A 21893-nucleotide genomic window follows, 5' to 3' on the forward strand; every position below is an offset into this window, starting at 1 on the left:
TATGAGATGAAGAGAGACTATGACTATATCAAGTGAACTGAGCTGTCTCTGTGATACTGAACTACACCATGACAGTCCTTTAGAGACTATCTAAATGGTTGTGTTGGGCCAAGGAGATGTGAAGGAGGTCAGAGAGAGTGGAAATGAATGCATAGTTTTGAGCTTAGCTAGGATTTAGAGTCTGCCAAAAGTAAAATCAGTAAGGTCGGCGGGACTAGAGACATAGAATGAAAATGGAGAGCTCCAGATATTTATTATGCATTCAGTATATTCAGAGAATCATGTAACAGCCCAGGTTGGAAATGACCTTGAAAGATCAAATTCATAGAGACTGGAAATTAAGATGAGTTGAAAGGTAGGGATTTTTTTTGTTTATTTTTATTCTAGAGTACCAATAGATTTTCATGCAAGATAAGATGCGTAGGGAATATTACTACCTTTACTATGAGGAATACTTAGTCTTATTCTTCTGGTGAACTAACATTTTTGAAATGTTTGATATCACATCTGTGCCCTTAAATGTGACTCCTAAATAAAGTAGAGGTGTAAATACAAGTCCCTCATCTTATAAAGATGTTGGGTGCAAATGATTAGCCAATGCTCCATTATGCTTCATGATTCATCCAGGATTTAATTTGTTTTGCTCAGGAAAGAGACCCTTAAGTGTTCTTAGTAGAAGAAAATGTGTAGAAATACTTGCTCAGATATGAAAAACAAAACTTTTGTTTCAAAAGTTGATTTTCATGTCCATTGTCACATAAGAACAATACTAAAGAGCTTTTTTATTTTTTTTTTGCCTACTAGCTGTCCAAAATAGGAAAAGAATTTGACAATTTGAAAATCTGCATTTCAAACTTTAATTCAGCTATTTAACAGCTAGATTGTGACATCTTTATGCTTTCATTTGCTGTATTCAGTCAAGTTTGCCAGATTAAATTCCCTTGCTGCGCGTTTTTTCAGACACTTAACTACGATAGGAGGTCCAGCTTCTGTGCATGCTAGGGTGGATTAGTCCTTCTCAGAGAAATAACATGTGAGAAAGCTTTTGGTAGGCATTCAGACCTTTCCTATTTTCCATTATATTTCCTACACTCATTACAAATGAAAAAGTATATACAAATTCTCGTGATTAGATGACAAGACATGAATGTTTATTTAAAACATTAAAAACTTCCTGTTAACAGGGCTAATCCACCATAGTTTTTCTTTGCTTGTACTTGATTATTGAGTGGAATATTATTTGCTGAACTAGAACACATTACCAATCCTCAGCTATAGTTCAAGAAAACTAAATTATAGTAAAGGCTTAAGCCTCTCACTTCCTGTTTTTATTTCTCTGAACGCATTATCAATTTTGTGAGGATTACGATACAGAATTTTTGTAATCACCACAATTTCTGGCCCTTTAATAAGAAACATAGAAATAATTTTTGGAGTGAAGTCTCTGATGTTGTGTTCTCATTGTTGTCATCTGAAAATGTATCTCTTTATTTTAAAATATGGTATGTATTTGAAACCATTGTTATTGTAGATTAATATCTTGAGAACTGTAGGAATTACATATTTTTATGGCTGATTAAATGGCAGGAATAGTTTCCCAGCCACTTTCAAGGCTAGACATTTTATCAGCTCCTGAGACAGACTACCTTAATGGAAACAATCTAATTTACCTGGGACTTTTGGTTTATCTATCATAGTTTCACTGAGGAGTAGGAATCTTCTGTGTATTCAATGACATTTATTTACTGGGGGAAAAGTAGTGAGTCATGTACAGTTTCCAGAGAAGTTATAAATACTATACAAGCACAAATAAACATAAGATGGCCTTCTGAATCTTTTCTGTAGGAAAGTATTTTATGAAACTGGAGGAGCTGGCATTCGAGCAAGATCATTGTGGAGAGTAGAACCCCTTCGAATAAGGTTAGCAACTTTTTGTTATATATTGGTTAGCAACTTTTGTTATATTAATAGAAATTTGATTGTTACAGACCCTTAATACAGAATATATATTTGCCCCACTTCATGATATGTGTTAGTAGGCTCTGTGTCAATAATAAAAAGCAATGTACTGTGATAGAATAGATTTTTTTCTGTTTCCCATATCAAAAGCAGCACTCCATATGAGATATGTGTACTTAAAGCATCACTTCTTTTCAAAAGCAAAATGCATTCCTAGTTTTACTGGGAGTTTTATAAGCATGAGTGGAAATAAGAGGAATAATACTTACCCCTTCTGTATTTCTTGTTTTTTGGGGTTTGTTAAAGATTATCTCCTTCCTATGTGATCATATGTCTGTTATTTCCCTGCAAGTGAAATTTCAATATATCTCATAAGAGTGTGTGTGGCCTTTGATGGCCATCTGAACTATGTGTTTTACCCTAAGTGTGTTTGTAAGTGAAATACTCTCTTAGCTAACACAGATGTTGCGTAAGTCCCCACTTAGGTTTAATTTGTTTAGTCAGTCAACTAAAAGACAGTAGTTGATTTACACACATAGGATTTTTTATGGACACCCATACTCCTTTCCAGGGTTCCCTTTGCAAATGAATTAACAGTTCTGCATCTGATGAAATGCAAGTATTGCAATCAGAACCAAAAAACGAATATATACATATATATATAGCATACTCTATTTTCTGAACATCCTTTAAAACCTAAAGAAAAAATTCTAGTTCTACTTACTTCAACTATTTTTGATGTCTCTTATGTTTAGCTGGAGTGGAAGTAACATCAGATGGGGGCAGCCTTTTCGTCTTCGACACATTACAACAGGAAAATACTTGGCTCTGAATGAGGATGAAGGAGTAGTAATATTAGACAGAGAAAAATCAGACACAGCATCCACAGCCTTTTGTTTTAGAGCAACAAAGGTAAATAAAAACAATGCAAATTTGTTCTGAATGTGGAGCACTCAAACACTAAATCTGAATTGTTTCAACAGTGGTATAAATTACTTGTAATTTTTAAATTGAAGTTAATGCTAGGGATTGTGCATTTAAAGTCAAATGTAAACAATCTGTATCAAGAATAACAAAGGTTTCATGGAGGAAAAATAAGGGTGATTGACAAACTTTAGAATAAACTAAACTGTAGCCAGTTTTAAAAAAGTAGATTAAACCCAAATACAGTGCAAGATATGGTAGTTTAATGTGAATACTTTAATAATTATAGAATTATTTTAGTTGGATAGAATCTCATTAGAGTGTTACATGTTCCAACTCTATCTGTCATAATTGAATTCAATTTAGTTCATTTCAGTTGCTATTCTTTATGCAGTGTGCTGATAAGAACTGAACTCAATCAAATTTTTCCTAAATGTAAGGCAAATATGGCAGTGATTTCTAAACCATATGTTTTCAAATTATGCTCTTTAGTGAGCTGCTAATTGCATGTTATTAGCTTTTTCATTATTTCCAGCTGGAAAAACATTACAAGGGAGAGAAAATGAAGAATGATTATGGAGGTAGGCAAAATTAATAACTTTTTTTTTCCCCAGGATGTGAAAAGTTTTACAATCAAAGATGATTGAAAGTTTTTATGTTCTTTCATGATTTTACTTATAAATAGTTGCCATAACTGTTACAATGGAGTTTCTTATTAACTAAAAAAGCACTAAATTTTCCACATAATTCTGAATGCTATATGATCATTAAGAAAAAAGAAATCCCAAAGTGAAAAAGAGTCTTTGAAACTAGTTATAGCTAGATAAAATATAACAGTAAGAGTCTTGACAAATGCTAGACTTTTGTTAGTATAATAAGTCAAATACATCTTTTTAACATCTTAAAAATATCAGTGTTTATTAGTGTGACTGCATATGGTACTTCATGAATTTTTATTTTGACCAATTAAAATAATTGAAAAACTATCAGGAAATTTTATTAGATTGCTTAGATTTACTTACAACATAGTTTTTCATTTTTTATTCAGTGTAAAGGCTATGCACAATAGATTGTACATATGATGTTGTGCTGGAGCATTTATTACAGATGTAATTTTTTGCCATTATTGGAAAATCATTGGTAAGAATGGTGAGTATCACAGGAGTGCCACAGTTGCTGATTAAATATTGAGTTAAAATTCGTCTGATGTACTCACTGCCTAACTGGACACCAGCTGTCCTGCTGTTTTCCAATATTTTGATCTATGCCTATAAATGTATATGTAAATTTACACGAGTAAATTTACAAGTAAATTTAAATGAGTATGTAAATTTAGTGGTTATGTATGCACATTCATAAAATTATTTATGTTATGTTGAGTAAACATGCCTGATTTTCTTACTCTTTTAGTTGAAGTGTGCTTCAAAGGCCCACTAGTGAAATTAAGTGCAGTGCCCAAAATGACTAAGCTGAAGTACAGTAGTAATTGATTATGCATGCCTACTGTATTTATACATAATATGGTTGTACATTTTTATTTAAATCCAAGCTCAGTGTCTCATCATCATGTCTCATTTGTGCTGTCCTATACAGAAAATAATTTTTTTACCTCATGATAGAGTATGAATTTGGTGCCAAGAAAATAATTGTTAATTATTGTTTGGGTGTGTAAGACCTCCACTGTCCCATGAGTGGAGACACTAGTGTTTCCAAAGGTGAGGGGAGTGAGCAGTGGTAACTTTTTCTGAAGAAAGAAAGGTGATGTTTGGGAAGGGAATAAACCCCAAAGATTGACTTGGACTGTAAGAAGAAAATGGCTCTTAAAGCAAAGTGCTGCTTGCACACAGACTGAGGAGAAAAAGGACCATAGAAGTAATAGATAGACTAAAAAAAAAAAAAAAAATATATATATATATATATATGCAGGTTATTTTATCTTAATTTCTGCATATGTGTACTTGTAAACATTTTACTGGTTCATTATCTCAATGAAGAAACCTTTTCATTCGCATGTACCTTAGCATGGCATGAATGCAGGGAAATTTCAAGGTATCTGTCTAATGTCTTCATTCCAGTTGTGTACAGATTCTTAAAAGTAGGGTGCTGGATATCTGTCTGTTGACAGCACTCCATCCCTTAGACGAGTAGAATAATTCTGATTGAGAAGGACCTTGGGCAGCCATCTAGTCCAGCCTTTTGCTCCAGGTAGGGTCAACACCAGTTCAGACCAGGTTGCTTACAATAAGCATTGCTGCTGAGTATCCAAAAGGAAATGAAACATTTCTTTGTTGTGGTATCCTTTCCAGTTTGGAAGCCAGCAAAAGGGTTCTGTAAAAAAAAAAAATTATCTTTGCCAGAAAGCAGAGCTATTTGGATATACAAATCCTCAAGGCTACCCAGGAGCGTGTAACACATGAATTAAATAGTCACATTTTCCAGCAGTTGTTATAGAGACCCTCTTGTTGAAAAAGCACCTTCTTCCTCAATGCTGTTATATTCCACTTCAGCAATCTGTGTGTTCCTTGCTTGTCCAAACCCATGATTGCATTCATAGTGTATTTTCTCTTACTGTTTTTTTCTTTTGATGGAGAACACTGGAAATTGGAACACTAATTTTAAATTAAAAAAATCAGATTAGAGCTTACCTTAACATTTTTTTACTAACTAAGAAAAGAAGGGAAGTTTAAATGAAGTTAAGGTATATGCTAAAGAACATTATGATGATAATTTCATTGAAAATAACATATGTAATACATGCCTGTTTTGCTTCCTAATTGCTGCAAACTAATCTTACAAGCATCAGAAATTGATGGACCACCTCCCCCTCCAAATTATATCTTATATTGTTTTTAATATAGAGCTTACATTTGACCAAGTTTTAAAATGTCAACCTTTGTATTTTAAGGCAACAGATCTGTAATGCCTTGTGACAACAGAGACAGCAGTTTCTCTACACCAGATGGAATCCTGTTTTGAAATGGGATGTTCTCATTCCAGCACAGTACTTGGCTCAGTATACACTGCTGAGGAGAGTCTTGGGTCTGCTTACAAATTTCCTTGAGACTAAGCACAGTGGAAACAAGAGCATATTTAAAAATAATTGTTTATTTTAATTTGTGTAGGCCAGAATTAATATTTGAGATTTCATATTTTATTTTTGTGATGGTACGTACAATTTACACTTAACAAGTTATTGCTGTAGTCTTGGTAAGTAACATTCTGACACATTAAAAAGTCATAGATGACTCATGCAGAAGGATTTGATATCATTTTAATATTACTGCCAACATGTAGCTGTCTTAGGGACTCAACATGGCATTAGAGTGTCGTAATAGTATGGTAGTAATCATAAAGTTTAATTTGGTTTTGTAATCATAGGTATTGCAAGGGCCTTTACCTACGTTTGTCTCTAAAAGTTCCAGTTCTTATTTTTAAGTTAATATTTCATAATTATATTTTCCTAGTAAGCACTGCATTTCAAATGCAGTATTAAACCCTTTTTTCTACTTATTTTTTAAGGGAAGAGAAAATAAAAGGTGAAATGAAAGTTGTTGGTTTTTTTTTTTTTGTCTACTGGAATGTACAAATGTATAAAGCAAATTGTACAGGGTACAATAATGCCACTAGCAGGCTCTTATATCTGTAGACCTTTTATCTTTTTCTTTTGTTGTATTGGAGTATCTATGGCTATACTTTTAGCACAATAACAGTGTGGTATATCAAAAGACAAAACTTTAATTAGCTCATGAAAGTTAGATTTAGTAAGAGTTCAGCAGACAATTTGTTTTGCCATTCTTAGGACTGTCTAAACAAGCCATTAAAGTGGCAAAAATGTTTCCCCTGTTTTTTTATTATTGTAAAGTCTCTGTAAAGAAAGTTGAATTTATTTGTTCTGTTCACATTGCTATTCCTCATATTCCTTTTATCACGTAGGAATCGATTCTTTCTCTCTTTCTAATTCTTGCCCTTCCTCTAGTATATTAAACACCATTTGAAAATATCATTTTTGACAGCTATGCCCTCAAATTCCTTTGTTCATTCCATCTTTTTTTTTTGTTTGGTTGGTTTGGGGTATTTTTTGTTGTTGTTGGCATTTTTTTCCTTTGCGACCTTCTAGGCCCATGATGTGATTTTTTTTCTTTGATTTAATTCATAGCCTGAGGGAGTTAAACTGAGACTAGGCTGTGAAAAGAGGATTTTAAAAGCCAAATTGTTTGGATATTTTACTGTTAAGATATGTACAAATATCTAGATAAGAGAAGGTTTTTTCCCCTCTTCTCCCCCAGTAATCTTTATCTGATGAGACTTTTCAGCTGTTGTAAAATACACCGTGACTTTGCACACTATGATCAAATTACTTGGCTGAAGTCCTAAGAGAAGCTGGACAGAGTGCAAAGAGCAAAACATGATGAAGAAGAATTTGTGGTGTATTTTTCAGAGTGAAAACAGCCTTCCGGCCCCTAAAATAATTCTAAAAATTTATTTCTGAAATGGAAAAAATTGGGGTTTTTCACTATGTTTAGTGTTTTCAAAAGGGATCAGTATCTCTCAATTTTTTCAAAAAAGTAACCTAATTAGGATTACTTCTTACCACACTATGATTTTTTTATCTGAAGTGTTTCTTGATGCTTGGTTGTTGATGCAGACACAATATGTGAAGAAAAAAGTTTATCTTCAGGTTTTGATGTAAAGACAAACAATAAATTGTTGACAGTGAATTTGATTGTATTTTTCATTTAATTTCTTCACTGCAAATATGTATTGAAATAGTTCATATTTTTCTGTAGTGACAGTACAGTCCACACAAATATGATGTGACATGTTTTCCCCATTGTCTTGGCAATGAAATGGTAGCTCCAAGGAATGTCATGTAATTTCATTCACCTTCACCTTGGCATTATAATGTTACCTCTTTCAAGTGAAATTATTGTTGAAATGTGACAGTTAAATTACATATAAATAAAAGCAGATTAGCATAGATATAATACAACTCCTGTTTGCTCCCCAGATGTTGAACATTATATAAACTGAAATGAAATAAAAAAAGCTTGTCATACATATAGAACCAGGACAATCACATGAATCCATGACTTGCTGTTACAAACTTTGCAGCATAATTCTATTCTTATTCCTGAATTCATTTTTTAAAAGACAGCTACTTTTTTTTAAAGTGCTGAAGCCTTAAAATCCCCAGTTGTAAATGAAGAATAATGGGATTAAAAAAAATATTTGGCTTAAAGAATGGGTGTTCCAGCCAAGCATTGAGCAATGCCTTTAAAAGAGGTTTGAAAGAATCCAAATCTTCTTACAAAGTGGAAAAATAAAAACATTATTTATTTATTTATTTATTTATTTATTTATATAAATAAATGTAAAAAATGGAGATGAGCAAAAGTAAAGTAAATATAAAAGCCAAATTGTCCTTTCAAAATAATGAATATTTTCTTTTCTTTCAGTTTTTCAATGTAGAGGCATTAGTCTAAGCAAAGCATGTACTTGTATATACAAATAATAAAGAAAAAAATTCAGCATAAAAATATTTTAGCTACATTGCAAAACAGGTTTATTTTTCTTTTTCATGTCTAAGCTAAAATTCAAAAATTTTGGCTACATAGAATACTACAGACTGTTAAAATGTTATTGAATAGGATAAGATAATAATTTAAATTTTTTTTTGTATTAATCCACTATAATGGATTTGACTTGTTTTTTTTTGCTTCAGTGAAAATGATGCTTCAGATTTTATATTATTTTTAATCACAGTCTGAAAGATTAATTGGATAGAAGCTGATGTTATGTGAATTGAAATTTAGCTGCATCTTAACAACATAAATAGCATAAATGTTGTTCAGTATTGTAATATGTATCAGTGTAGAATTCAATGCTTTATCCTATTCCAATACAGAGATTAAATACCAACTTTATTTTATCTCCTTAGGAGCTGAAAGAAAAGCAGGAATCTAGTCTCAAACGTGACATTGATGGAATGGGAGTCCCAGAAATAAAGTATGGAGATTCGATCTGTTTTGTCCAACATGTGGCCACTGCCTTATGGCTGACTTACAAAGCACAGGATGCTAAATCAGCACGTTTAGGCCCCTTGAAAAGAAAGGTAATGTTTGGGGTTTTTTTATTTACTTGTGAAATAAATTTGTGGCTTTTTTTTTTTAATATTGAAAATGTGAATATTTCACTCTGAAAGTGAAAACAGTGCTGGATAGTAATGTAATCATGTAATTGAAGAAAAACTTTGTCATTAAGAAATGTATTTAACTACTTTTATTCTCAGAAGAAATTATTAGTTTGTACTCAATTTTTATTTTTTACACCCATAAAAGACAGAAATTCCTGGTTTTGATAATTATTTCAAATCTAAATGTAACTGTTGCAACTGGTGTAAACTAATAAGTAATCTAACATTCACTAGTGTTTCAGATATTTTAGATTAGGTGTATTATGTGAATTGGCAATTAAATTTTTCACTTAAGAAAGGGCCTTAGAAAATAATCAAGTTTCTAAAGGGATACTGGAGAATAATTTCCTCCCAAAATGTTAGATGTAATTGTGATGTGACATCAAGAAGGTCTTTCTCTCAGTCTTTTGATTTTAGGGTACAATTATATTCTTAAGTAGTGGCATATGACTTGTTATATTTTCAAATATTATGTTCATATATCATCCAGTGTTATGGGGTTTGGTACTAGCTTCACATAGCTTCATCATTACCATTATTCTCTATTTGTAGATTTTCACAATTTAAACCCAGCATTAGAACATGAAAAAGAAAAAAATAAAAAAAGTCATTACTGAAAAGAAGCTGGAATTCTTCTTTACTTACTTGCACACATGTACATTCATAGGAGAGTACCCATACACAAGCACAGCAGTACAGAACAATGAGGTGCTGCTCACACTCCCCGGGAACATCCCATTTATTCATAGGCAGCACACATGGTCATCATCAATGGGCAGGAGGTGCCCAACCCCTTCACTTCTCAGCAATCTGGCTGATCAGAGAAATTCTTTAAATGCCAGTCATATAGAATTTTCTTGATAAAAAATTAAACCACGCAATGATGGCCGCTTCCTTTCACATGCCACAACTGGCTATGTCATTCTGTTTCCTCAGAAGGTTCAATTTTACTTCTTGAAAAGGCAATGTGTAGATTCTTCCTCTGTTCTCAATGAAGAATGGCATTCAGTATTTTTTTCTCCAGTTTTCTGCTCAGCAGCAAGGGACTAAAAGAACCTCCATAATTGCCTGTCACTTTTATTCTCCTTTGAAATGGTTTCCTTCATGTTCAAAGACTTCAAATCTTTTGTTGCCCTCTCAGCTGGGAAATGCTGTCTCGTTAAGTGCCTTCAAACAGAAGACAATCCAAACCTTCTAGCTTCATGCAGTTGATAGTCCTGTGAAGGCAAGAAACAGTTTTTCATACCCTGCAATATATGTCACTAGGCTATAATCTTGTAAGAAATTTGATGTATACATCACTTTAAATTTCATATAAAATTAATTTTTGTACATTAGAACTGAAGTAATTGCTTGGTATTCATCCTCTGTCATTGTGTCAGGCGATTTTCACTTTCACTCACTGTAATTCTTTCTGAAGCTGGCCTGCACTTTTTACAACATGACTCATTATCCCTAGGAAGATTGAGAAGTACCCTGCTTTTGCAAGAGGCAAAGGATGCTTTTCTGACATAACCTAGCTGTTGTCACCATCAGCTTCTGTAAAGCCATAGAGAAAAGAAAACAACTATAAGATTAGTTCTGTTATAAAATATTAAAAATTTCTGTAAAGTAAAAATTTCTGTTGTTTGGCTTTGGTGTAATTTCATGTATCTAATTATTATACTAAAAATATGTAAGAAATTCTGGTATAATTTGTGAGGCTTGTTTTGCATGATTTCTGCCAGAATTTATATTTCTTGTCTCTCTCTCTGAGATTGTGGTAACCAAGGATTCAAGATTTTGCCAGGTAATTGTGATTACATCAGTATTGTAGACAACATCCCTCACCGTCCAGTGAGTGATGGATGTCTATCATTTTAGTTTGCTTTTGTGCAAGCAGTGAACTCCTGTAGAGCTCCAAAATGCTAGAGCTCAGGGAACAGAAAAACACACATGCTGCGTGATTTGGATCCTCACTCTGGAGCCCATTGCTCACAGTGTTGGTCTGTGCCTTGCTGTACTTCTACCAGCAAGGCAGTGCCAAATGCCCCTTTGTACATGCAGAGAAGGGTTTCATCTGAGGAATTGATGTAGCCAGTGCTGGATGCTTCTCCCTGTGATGTACTTACTGGAATTCTAAATAGCACTTTCCTGTCATTGTGATGTTTCTGGATGATTTAGTTGAGGTTTGGGCTGTTTATTCATTCTCTGGTTAGGTTTTGGGTTTTTTGGTTTTTTTTGCTTTTGTTTGTCAGAAAAATAGGAAAATTATGTCCTTCTAAAAGACTTTTCCCTCATCCACACTGGATGCTTAGGAAGAAGAGTGCATATCTACTCCACAATAATAAAGGTGCAATTATTTTGCAAGACATGACAACTTTAGTACTCTATTTGTCAAATATTTTCATTCCTGTCGCTCCAAAATCTGGAGCTACACACGATGGCCTGAGGACACATTCTTTAATTGTCAAATGTTTTTCTTACTAGTTTTGTGATGGGAAGAGTAGAACTTCACTTACTTTTCAGTTTCACGACCTCAGGACCTTCTCCATGGAAACAGTAATAATTAATCTAGCAAAGTCACCCACAGGGTGATTCTGTATAAAGAAGTATCTGAAAAAAGATGAAAGATGGCCAAGTTTTAAACTACTCTCCTTTAAAAAAATATTATTAATGTAATAATTAAAAAATATCTTCCCAATCTTCTCCATCCATATTTCCATGGATTCTGCTGTCCAGATAAACTCAGCATGTTTGAAGGAACAGAGCACATGTGTAGTGTAGATTCTGCCAAATATAGAAAATCATCACTTTCCAGCGCTTTGATACACCTATATGCTAGTAGGAACAAAAGCTGTTGGTAAATAACTTTCCCATTTGTGGCAGCAACCACCTGTATAACATTACTTGTTTCTTTGTTAACTATTCATGCCCTCAGAATTACTCTGGTAACTGGGAACGTGAGTTGCAATTTTTTATTAACTCAAAACTAAAATGATACATTTTTTTTGGTGGAGAATTCAGTAGATTGCCTCTTCAGCAAAGAAGCAGGATAACTCACATTTACTTCAAACAAAATTGATGTAGGATTTTAATGACTCAAAATGACCCAGACTTGTTTTTCTGACACCTAAAAGTGACGCTAGATTTCTGTGACTTTGTGTGTTTTTTCAAAGTGAAAGATTAAAATCCCACCAAAGGATCTCTGTTATTGCTTGAAGTTCACATGATGTTCTTATCTGGTTCAGATAAGAATACAACATATTGTGTAGAAATATTTAAATGAATCAGAAGTTGTTCATAAACAGTATTGCTCCTGTAGCAGGATTGTTATATTTGTTTGTCACTCCAGCTTGATTTTTCTTGTCAATAGTCTTAAAGCACAAATCCTTTTATAAATGATGCTTAAGAAAGTGAAGTTCCTCTTTCCCTAAGAGCTAGAATATAGAAAAAAATGACATTTTTTGTAACATCTTGAAAATGTTTTTTAAGAGTATCTTTTAAAATAGATTGTGGAAGAATAAAAATACATTACATTGTCTTGTCTGAATAACATGTGAGACTGATAAACTTGTAGCTATTTAATGGGTGTCTAGATAAAGTGGTTAACATATCTGTATATATGCAAATTACCTTTTTCAGCGCAGTCTTGAAATAAACTTAAAAAATTTAAAAGCAAAAAGTGTTTTAAAGTAATTATTGTGATAATTCCTGACTCCTAATAGGTTATATTACATCAAGAAGGTCACATGGACGATGGTCTCACATTACAAAGATGCCAGCGCGAGGAATCCCAGGCTGCTCGAATCATTCGCAATACTACAAGCTTATTCAGCCACTTCATAAGGTAATTGTTACCCTGGTTTTAAAGTATTCTGAAATGATAAGAATTTCTCTAAGAGAATCCTTATGTCCTGCTTTCAAGTGTTTGAATTTAGAAGCTGATAGAAATATATTTTTAGTTATTGAAATTTGAAATTTTGATTAGTAATGCCATTAAATAGACAGAACAGTTTACGTAAGATTATTTACATGAAATCTAATACCTTGAAGCCAGAAGCAAGCTGGATAGTAATCCAGGTTGAAAAAACATGCTAACTGATCTTAGTCTTATTCTGTTAGTGAGTATTCAATGATACCTAGAACTTTGTGTAATTAAATCTGTAAGAATGTATTTTCTACTGAAGAAACTATTCTTTTGTAGTGCTTGGCAGAAGTTTTAATTATGGTGATGAAGGGTTCACCCTTGTAATACTTGATGAAATATTTGATAAAAAATAAAGAAAAAGGAGTTTTTAATTAATTATTTGCTCATCATATGAGCCTGTGTTTAAAACATTATTACTTCAGTATCTCAAGAACCTGCACCGCTCCTTTATATTTCTTGGGCTGAGGATATAAAACAAAGCCACCTTTGCCAGCAGTCAGTGCCTGCTAGATGATGCTATTTATAGTAGTCAGGCTGTGGAAAACTGGATTATTACATAATGTTGAGAAAATACTTATACAGAAAAAGACATTATTTTACTGACACCAGATTTCCTGAAATGCTTTTTATTTTTAAATCCCACCCTTTTTATTTACTGTATAAAATAGATACAAAAGATCTAATTTGTGGTTAGGATTACCTGCTACTTTGTGCTCTTTTCCCAGAAGGCTGTGAGTGTATAGCTTCAATAACTGCTCCTAATATTGTGCCATCGCACCTTTAGTGGGATTTAAAGTATCTAAAGAAAATCAATTACTGTAGAAAAAGAACTTCAATCTCTTTTTCGTCTTTTTGCTGAATTACATTGCTTCTACTTTTTTTTTTTCTTTTCAAAAAACCCCACTCTCTGTTTTTATATCAGCACAGAAAGAGAAATATGATTCCACTCAGGAAGCTCTGAGTGCTGGACAGCCAAATAATAGATATTTGAATGATGTTCAGTTTGGATCATCCATTGCTTATATTCACATGTCATACATGTAACAAGACTTGATTTAGGTACCAAAAGAGAATAGGCTGCCGCATAATACTGTAAATTACAGAGGGAAATTGATTAATGCTGCCAGTCTTGTTGTTTTCCATAGTGGAAACAACAGAGCACTGTCACCCAGCGCCCTGCCTGTTGAGGAGATGGCTCAGACTCTGCAAGACCTGATCACTTACTTCCAGCTTCCCGAAGAAGACCTGCAACACGAAGACAAGCAAAACAAACTTCGCTCACTCAAAAACAGACAAAATCTATTCAAAGAAGAGGTACAGAGAAAGGGATTTTTGCATTCTTTTAAGTGGATTGTCTCACAGACTTTGAGAGAAATTTAGATGAATTTATATTATCATCTAGATATATGCATATGATCTATAATGTAATGTTCCCAGCTGATATATATATATATATATATATATATGTAAGTATATATATACATATAAGTATATATAAAAGTGTATAAACTTGTCACAAGTCACACACTGTCATAAAATTTGATCTTAATACTTCTGAGCATCTTTAAAAATATCCTATTTTACTAAAATTTCATTTTCTCTCCATGAAGTTATGCAACCTGGATGCTCCAAATGAATGATAAAACCTGGGTCAATAATGCATGTTATTTCTGATGTCTTTTCTGTCCTGTAAATCTGCCTGTAACTTTTTTACCTCTAGAAATTCTAAGAATGCCAGTTTTAGAGAAAGCTATGTATTATATAATTGTTGAATTGCTCCTCTCTGAAAATGGAATAACTTAATATTTGTAGAATTACTAAACATATTTTATGATGTGTTTGGACACATTTGACTTGCTTCTAGGTTTTTAATACTGTTTGAGTATGCAATCAAAGTGAAGTTACAAATCCCTTGTAGTATTTAAAACTCTTTGGTTTACAGATATTTTATTGGATAGCAAAACTTTCATCTTTTTTCATCAATGAAGATGCCTTTTTATCTAAATTTAAAGCATTTTTTTCCTTATGCAAAGGAGATTTTATGTAAAAAAGAATGTCCTTAAAAATTGAAAAAGCTTTTAGGTTTTTATTCCTTATAAATCATAAGGAATAAATATAAATAATTTTCAGGTGTTTATTCCTTATTTTTCATAATACTTACTTGTGTAAGGAACCATATGGAATCATTCTCTAAAATGAATTATTTTTATACAGAAAAATACATATTCAAATATTTTAAGAGCAATTGGTTTGTTGTTTGGGATTTTCTTAATTTAAGATAATGCAGCCTTCCAATTTATACAGGAAAAAGTCTTTAATGAAACAATGACCAATGCTTTTTCATGTTCAGTCCACTTTCCTCTCTCATATGTGTTTAGGGAATGCTGGCTCTCGTTCTAAATTGCATTGATCGCCTAAATGACTACAACAGCGCAGCTCATTTTGCAGGAATTGCAAGAGAAGAACATGGTGGTACATCATGGAAAGAAATTTTGAATCTCCTTTACAAATTGTTAGGTAAGTTCTTCAAAAACCTTCTAAAGTAAAAAAAAACCCCAGAGTGCCCCAGTAGCATGGAATCCTACCTGGTGCCTCACCACCAAAGAATACTTTGAGTATTATTCTGTTTATTCTGTAAATTACAGAATTTCTTACATATAGTTACTGCTAAATAGAGTTTCTTGAGCAATGATACATCAGAAAATTAGACCTCAGCCAGGAAAAAGTTTTGTGAAGCATGTCAAAACTTTTTTTTTTTTTAATTTTAATTGTACCTGTGTTATGCAAACAGATGTGAATTATAATTTTAAAAATTAGAAAAACTGTAAACCAGTTTTTTTCAGTATCAAGGCCAGATTTTCTAGAGCACTGCTATTCAAGAATAAACTACTTCTGTCATGTAGAATGACCGTAATTATTTAGCAGAACAAGTATGTATATGTGTATTTAAATTTCTTATTTGATACCTAGTTTACATTATTCCTCATTTAGGAGAGCCTTGTCTTCTGATGGAGATTAAATACATTATACTTTCATCACAAAGGAAGGTAGTCCTGATCCATAGTGAAACAAGGAAGTTGAGAGTCAGGGCAAGAATAAAAGAAACCAAGGGAAGTGTTTTGAAGCATGAGGTTATTCACATAGAACAGAAATGCAGGTGCTTCTAATGAAATCTCATTGCCTTAGAAACTAGAAAGCTACCACTGGCTGCATTTTACTACAGTCTTATGAGTTTAAAGAAAAATAGGATGAAAAGAAGCTTTCTCTATACTATGTGGACTTTTTTTCAGATTTTATCTTGATTTTCATCTGCCAGTACATTTTGAACATGGTGGTTCTAATGTAATATTTTTTGTGCTTCATAATAAAAATCATTGACAATTGAATACAAAATATGTCTTTTTTGTTACTCTTTTCCCCCCTATGATCTATGACTTCTAGAAGGAAGAAAATGAACAATATTTCTTGAGAGACTTGAATGTTGATGAACTTTCAAAGTGCAGTCTGCACTACTGAAAGACTAAAAGCTGTGCATTCTACAACATTGTTATCAAGAAGGAAAACTAAACACCAATATGCCTAATCTGCACTTGAACTCAAACTTCTGCATATGATCTTCCCACACTTGGTAGGAAGAAACAGAAAAACAAAAGTTTCAGCCCCATGATCATGACCGCGCTTGACATCAAGCAAGGGCGTTGGCCAACTTCTATTTATATTTAGCAACAAAATAAAACATAAACAATTTTTTTTTTTGCTGAGATTCTTGTTTATCCAGGAGACCCTCTTCAGTTTCAAAAATTATGTGCTCCTTAGAAATTATGTAGGTTACTGATATTCAAAGTAGTGGAAATTCCAATTCTTTATTATGGTAACATAAATGGACTTGTCTGTTCATTGTTTTATTGAGTTACTCTAAAAATTGTGTTAAAATACATATAATAAACTTTGTTGATTTAAAATGGAAATCTGCTGTTATAAAATGATACCTTGTGTTTTTTTCCAGCTGCTCTCATTCGTGGCAACAGAAACAACTGTGCTCAATTTTCCTGTAACCTTGATTGGCTAATCAGTAAATTGGACAGATTAGAATCTTCTTCAGGTGAGACTCACCTTTACAATGTAAATTAACTATCAGTCAATGCCTGTTTTACATTATTTACAAAGCAGTTTTCCTTGAAGCCAACACATATTAGAAAACAAACACACTCTTTGTGCTCGTTTGATTTTTTGGTGAGATTTTTTTGTTTGCTTTTTTCCTTATTTTGAATTTGGTTTTTTGTTGGTTGTTTTGTTTTGTTTTTTGTTTGTTTGGTTATTTTAAATGGGTAAAGTAATATATTAAAAGAGACACTCATATGACATTGTTTTGCTTCAATACATTTGTTATGTACAATACTATATCCAGTCAGTGCTGAATGTGACCCTGATGAATTAAGGGGTTGGGTCAAACAGTATCAAGAGTGGTGTACTATGAAATTACATGTATTTGTGGCATGCATATGAACCCCATATAGATGTAACTTATAGGTTTTTTTTTTTTACAGTGGAGTATTCAACAAAACATTAATATACTATACAGTATTCCCTTTACATCTTCCACTGAAAAGAAGGAGCTAATCTATCAAATTTCTCAAGTGATTTTGAAGTTGTGGCTATATTCAAAAGAAATGAGAAATTAGCATTTTAATGATGCATTTATTCCTAATGTACCATGTTCATATCATTACTCCTTAGAAGTTGTTTAGTTCTCTTTTTAGGCAAGAGAAACCATACCATCTTGTAAGATATTACTTTACTGAGCTTTTAGGTTGTGTTCAGTAATGAGAGTGATTTAATGACAACGTTTCTGTGGCCTTCATGTAGGTATTTTGGAAGTGTTGCACTGCATCTTGATTGAAAGCCCAGAAGCTTTAAATCTAATATCTGAGGAACACATCAAATCCATTATTTCACTGTTGGATAAACATGGGCGCAATTACAAGGTATGTTTGGAAAAACTAAGAATGTACTGTTAATCTTACAATATTTTGTGGGGGAAAAAGGATGAGAAATATTTCTTTCTAAAACCTTTAAAGGAATAAAATAACTTTAAAGTACACTTGCAAAATTTCTTTATTGAGATTAAAAGAATGTTTAATATACAAATGCTTTTCAGCAATTTTCAAATACCAAAAATTTGTATGAGAAATAAGCAGTTAAGAAATATTGGTAACCAGTCAGAACATTGGATTTGATGAGAAAATGAAGTATTCTGGTAGCTGTAAGAAAGTGGGCAGAATAGCTTGCTTTGTGGTTCAGGGCTCTGGAGAATTGGTGGACTACCATTGCATCCACAGATACAGAGAACTATATCCTGCAAAATCATTCCTAACTTGAGTAATAATAATAGCAGCAGAAAAGAAAATAAATAAATTGAGAAATCAGAAAAATAATCCAAATATCTGAAAACACAGGTGTTCTGAAGAAAGAAAAAACCCCTGAGTTTCCAGAAGATATACTGGATGAAATTAATTTAGACACCCATATGCAATTTATTATGATAGAAGAAGGTGAACAGAGTTTCTGGCTGCGACCAGGATGACATCACAACACAGACGAAGATATAGGTTTTTGTGTGATTTTCTGATGTGAGTTTCCTTCCTCAATTAAAATTTTATTTGAAAAACCGATAGGCTCGAGGAAGAACAGAGGAAGTTTTTGTGAGCTGAAATTACTTTATCTTGTAAATCACTAATACAGAGAACTTAACCAGCTACAGACACAGTAATGGAGAAAAGAATTTTTAAGCAGGGTTAAGGAGTATGAACTGATATAAGTAGGCATAAGAAAAAAAGTTGAAGTTACAGCAGTAAGTTTAGCTTAATATTTTTATCTTTTAACAAGATTATTGTGTTATGCCAGTCACCTAGAAAGAACCTTTTGTTTGAAACATCTCAATGTAGATCTTATAGTGAGTGAGAACTTAGAGCAGAAACAGAAAATGTGTACAGGAGAAGAATTATACTCGGTAATGGATTTATTAATTTCTGTTTGTAGTGTCTTTGGCTATACCTCAGCAAGTACTAAAGAGTGGGTGGGAAGAAATAAATTCATCTGTTATTCCACAGACACTAGATCTTGTTCTCCTGCTAGATTAGAGATTCTGTTGAGATTTAGGAAATAAGGAAAATAATGAGTAAAATAGTCCTGGAAATTATTGAGTTGAAGGCCTTTTTAAATTAAAAGCCTTCTGTCAGAAATAGAGTCAGCATATTCACAGAGGTTATTTAAACAGTGTACATGTAAAGTCTGAGCTGCTGGTAATCATTAATGCTACTAAGATGCTTCACAGCTGAGTACTGCTCAGAGCTTATGTGGTTCTTTAAATGGTTATCCTTCTGCTAGATGGTTTCTGCCCAATAGCAGAGGTGGTAGAAAGGAAAATGCTGGGACTTAGAAAAGAGTTTAAGCAAATATATTATCTTAAGCAGTGTAAGCTGTCAATGGTGGGTTTGTGTTCAGTTCACTAGTCAGACAACAGGAGTAGCTAAGATGATGTTCATATTCTGTTGTTTCTGGAATTGTAGAAATAGAAATAACAAAATCAATGGTGTGAAGATGTGTCTTGTGTTGTGGAGATGGTATGTAGCAATCTAGACCACTGGGGCTCCTTGCTCAAAGACTGTTTGTCAGAGGTCAAGTACACATGGAAGTTTCTCTGTTTGTGAAAGTGTGCAGCTTTGCTCAGTATTAAGCAACATTATGTTACTGTGTTTTCTCTTCCAAAACCTCCTGCTCCAGTACACTGTAAGAATAATATCAATCTCTTTCAATTTTCAGACTCAAGAAAAAAAAAAGAAAATAAAAGAAATCTGAAGTTTCAGAATAACCTCTTTTTGAAATTCTGTTGTGCTTTATAGTGAGCTTTTAAAGCATCCTTAATCTTATTTAAAAATTGAATATTTCTCAAATTGAAAACATAGTTTCCAGAAGAGACTAAAAAGCAATCAGTCTCATTTCCATTGAGAATTATCCACTTATTTGGCACAGGAATTGTTTTGGGCTGCAGAAAATTTATCAAGGAATTTAATTTTAAATTCAATTTTTTTTTTGCGATTTCATTAAAAAGTCTTTAAGAATTAGCACAAGGCTGTTTTAACTGTTTTGTCTGATAAAAATGAGAATAAAGACTCTTAAAGGAAGGTTTCTGATGCATCCTCAAACCCTGTGCTCTTATGTTATGTTCCACAAATGTTTGATATCCTCTATCAGTAGTACAGACTACACTTGGTCCAAATATGTGAAAAGTATATAGAAAACAATAATGTATATTACATCCCTTCCCTTAAGGCTATTCTGAATGTAAATTTAGCTGACAACTGAATAATAGTGTATGCTCCTAGCTGCCTTTGTCTTACTACTTCTGATTTTTCCTTTAAGGTTCTCGATGTGCTTTGCTCTCTCTGCGTCTGCAATGGAGTTGCAGTTCGTGCCAATCAAAATTTGATCTGTGACAATTTACTGCCCAGAAGAGACTTACTTTTGCAAACACGTTTGATTAATGATGTGACAAGGTATAGTGATATGTTGTGTTAGAGAAAATTGTTGCTGTTATATTAGAAAAAATTGAATTTCCATATCTTCAGTAAGTAATTGAATAAAAAAATAACCTAAGAAATATCCTCAAACTTTCAATATTGAGAAACACACTGTGGGAGGTGATAATGTAGTATGTATTAAGTTCTGAAAAAATACATTTTTACTGAAAATATGGCATTTGTATAGAGCCTGGGATCAAATAGAAATTGCTAATTCATAACCAGAGCTGCTCTAAAATGGAAACATGAAAGCTCCTTGATTCTGAGTCAAAACAGGGAACAGAATATGCAAACATACTCTGAAGTTCTTGTGTGTTTTAAGAGGGACTTGATTTCCTGGCAACCACACTCCTGGTTTTGATTTTAGTAAATGATCTTGTCATTCCTCTTTTGACTGTAAATTTTTCAAAGCATGGAACCTCTACCTTAGAAGATGGTTCTACAGCAGGTTTATTAATTGATGCAAAGTGGTTCACTTAAAAAAACATTACAAGCAAAGTGTGGGTACCTATACTTATATCATACTTGTACAGAGAATTGGACAATTATACAGCAACATAATTCCTATGTCACACTTTATTTTTACACTAACTGGCTTGCATTTTCTTTCTTAGCATAAGACCAAACATATTTTTGGGTGTTGCTGAGGGCTCTGCACAATACAAGAAGTGGTACTTTGAGTTAATAATTGATCAGGTTGATCCATTCTTGACGGCTGAACCCACCCACTTGCGGGTTGGATGGGCCTCTACCTCAGGTTATGCCCCCTATCCTGGAGGTGGAGAAGGATGGGGAGGCAATGGTGTTGGTGATGACCTCTACTCTTTCGGGTTTGACGGCCTTCATCTGTGGTCTGGTGAGTGCCTTGTGAGCTACCACTTATTCTTACAGTTAACATTTACCTATGCTTACCCTCCATTTTTTTGTATGTATAACTTGCTATTTCATAGTGAGCTACATTTGGAACTCCAGGTTATCAAGAAGGTATTTAGAAGTTCAGAGCAGACTACTTGTCTGAGATATTAGCCAATATTGAATTGTACCAGTTAGGCTTTTTAGCAGATTGCCCTGTTTTCATGATTTTAACCGCAGAATGGCATTTTCCAGATCTAGATCAATACTGAATTAATTCTATCTGTACAAAATAAATGGATGTATTGATCTCAGATAAATTAGGTCTATACAAATCGACATTTGCATTATTATTTTACTTTGAATCTACAGTTGAAGGAAAATGGGTTATTTTTAACCTGTTGAGAGATCTGAAAAATTGAATTAAAGTTTGATTAATAATTTCATTATCAACTTTATCAATAAAATTAATAAT

General features: G+C 33.0%; 1 protein-coding gene across 7 annotated transcripts in view; it reads left to right on the forward strand.

Annotated features, from left to right (window-relative positions):
* RYR3 (ryanodine receptor 3) overlaps positions 1-21893 on the forward strand; it is a 193985-nt gene that overhangs the window by 61261 nt on the left and 110831 nt on the right. For all 7 annotated transcript variants that reach the window (XM_014266442.3, XM_074542790.1, XM_074542789.1 and 4 more), the window contains 10 exons: positions 1846-1920; positions 2715-2871; positions 8822-8995; positions 12784-12905; positions 14132-14300; positions 15365-15503; positions 16993-17088; positions 17853-17971; positions 20409-20542; positions 21181-21422. In XM_014266442.3, coding sequence (XP_014121917.2) covers positions 1846-1920; positions 2715-2871; positions 8822-8995; positions 12784-12905; positions 14132-14300; positions 15365-15503; positions 16993-17088; positions 17853-17971; positions 20409-20542; positions 21181-21422 — 1427 coding nt within the window. The remainder of the gene's footprint in view (positions 1-1845; positions 1921-2714; positions 2872-8821; positions 8996-12783; positions 12906-14131; positions 14301-15364; positions 15504-16992; positions 17089-17852; positions 17972-20408; positions 20543-21180; positions 21423-21893) is intronic.

The sequence above is a fragment of the Zonotrichia albicollis genome, chromosome 6 (genome assembly GCF_047830755.1).
Source record: "Zonotrichia albicollis isolate bZonAlb1 chromosome 6, bZonAlb1.hap1, whole genome shotgun sequence".
Lineage (NCBI taxonomy): Eukaryota > Metazoa > Chordata > Aves > Passeriformes > Passerellidae > Zonotrichia > Zonotrichia albicollis.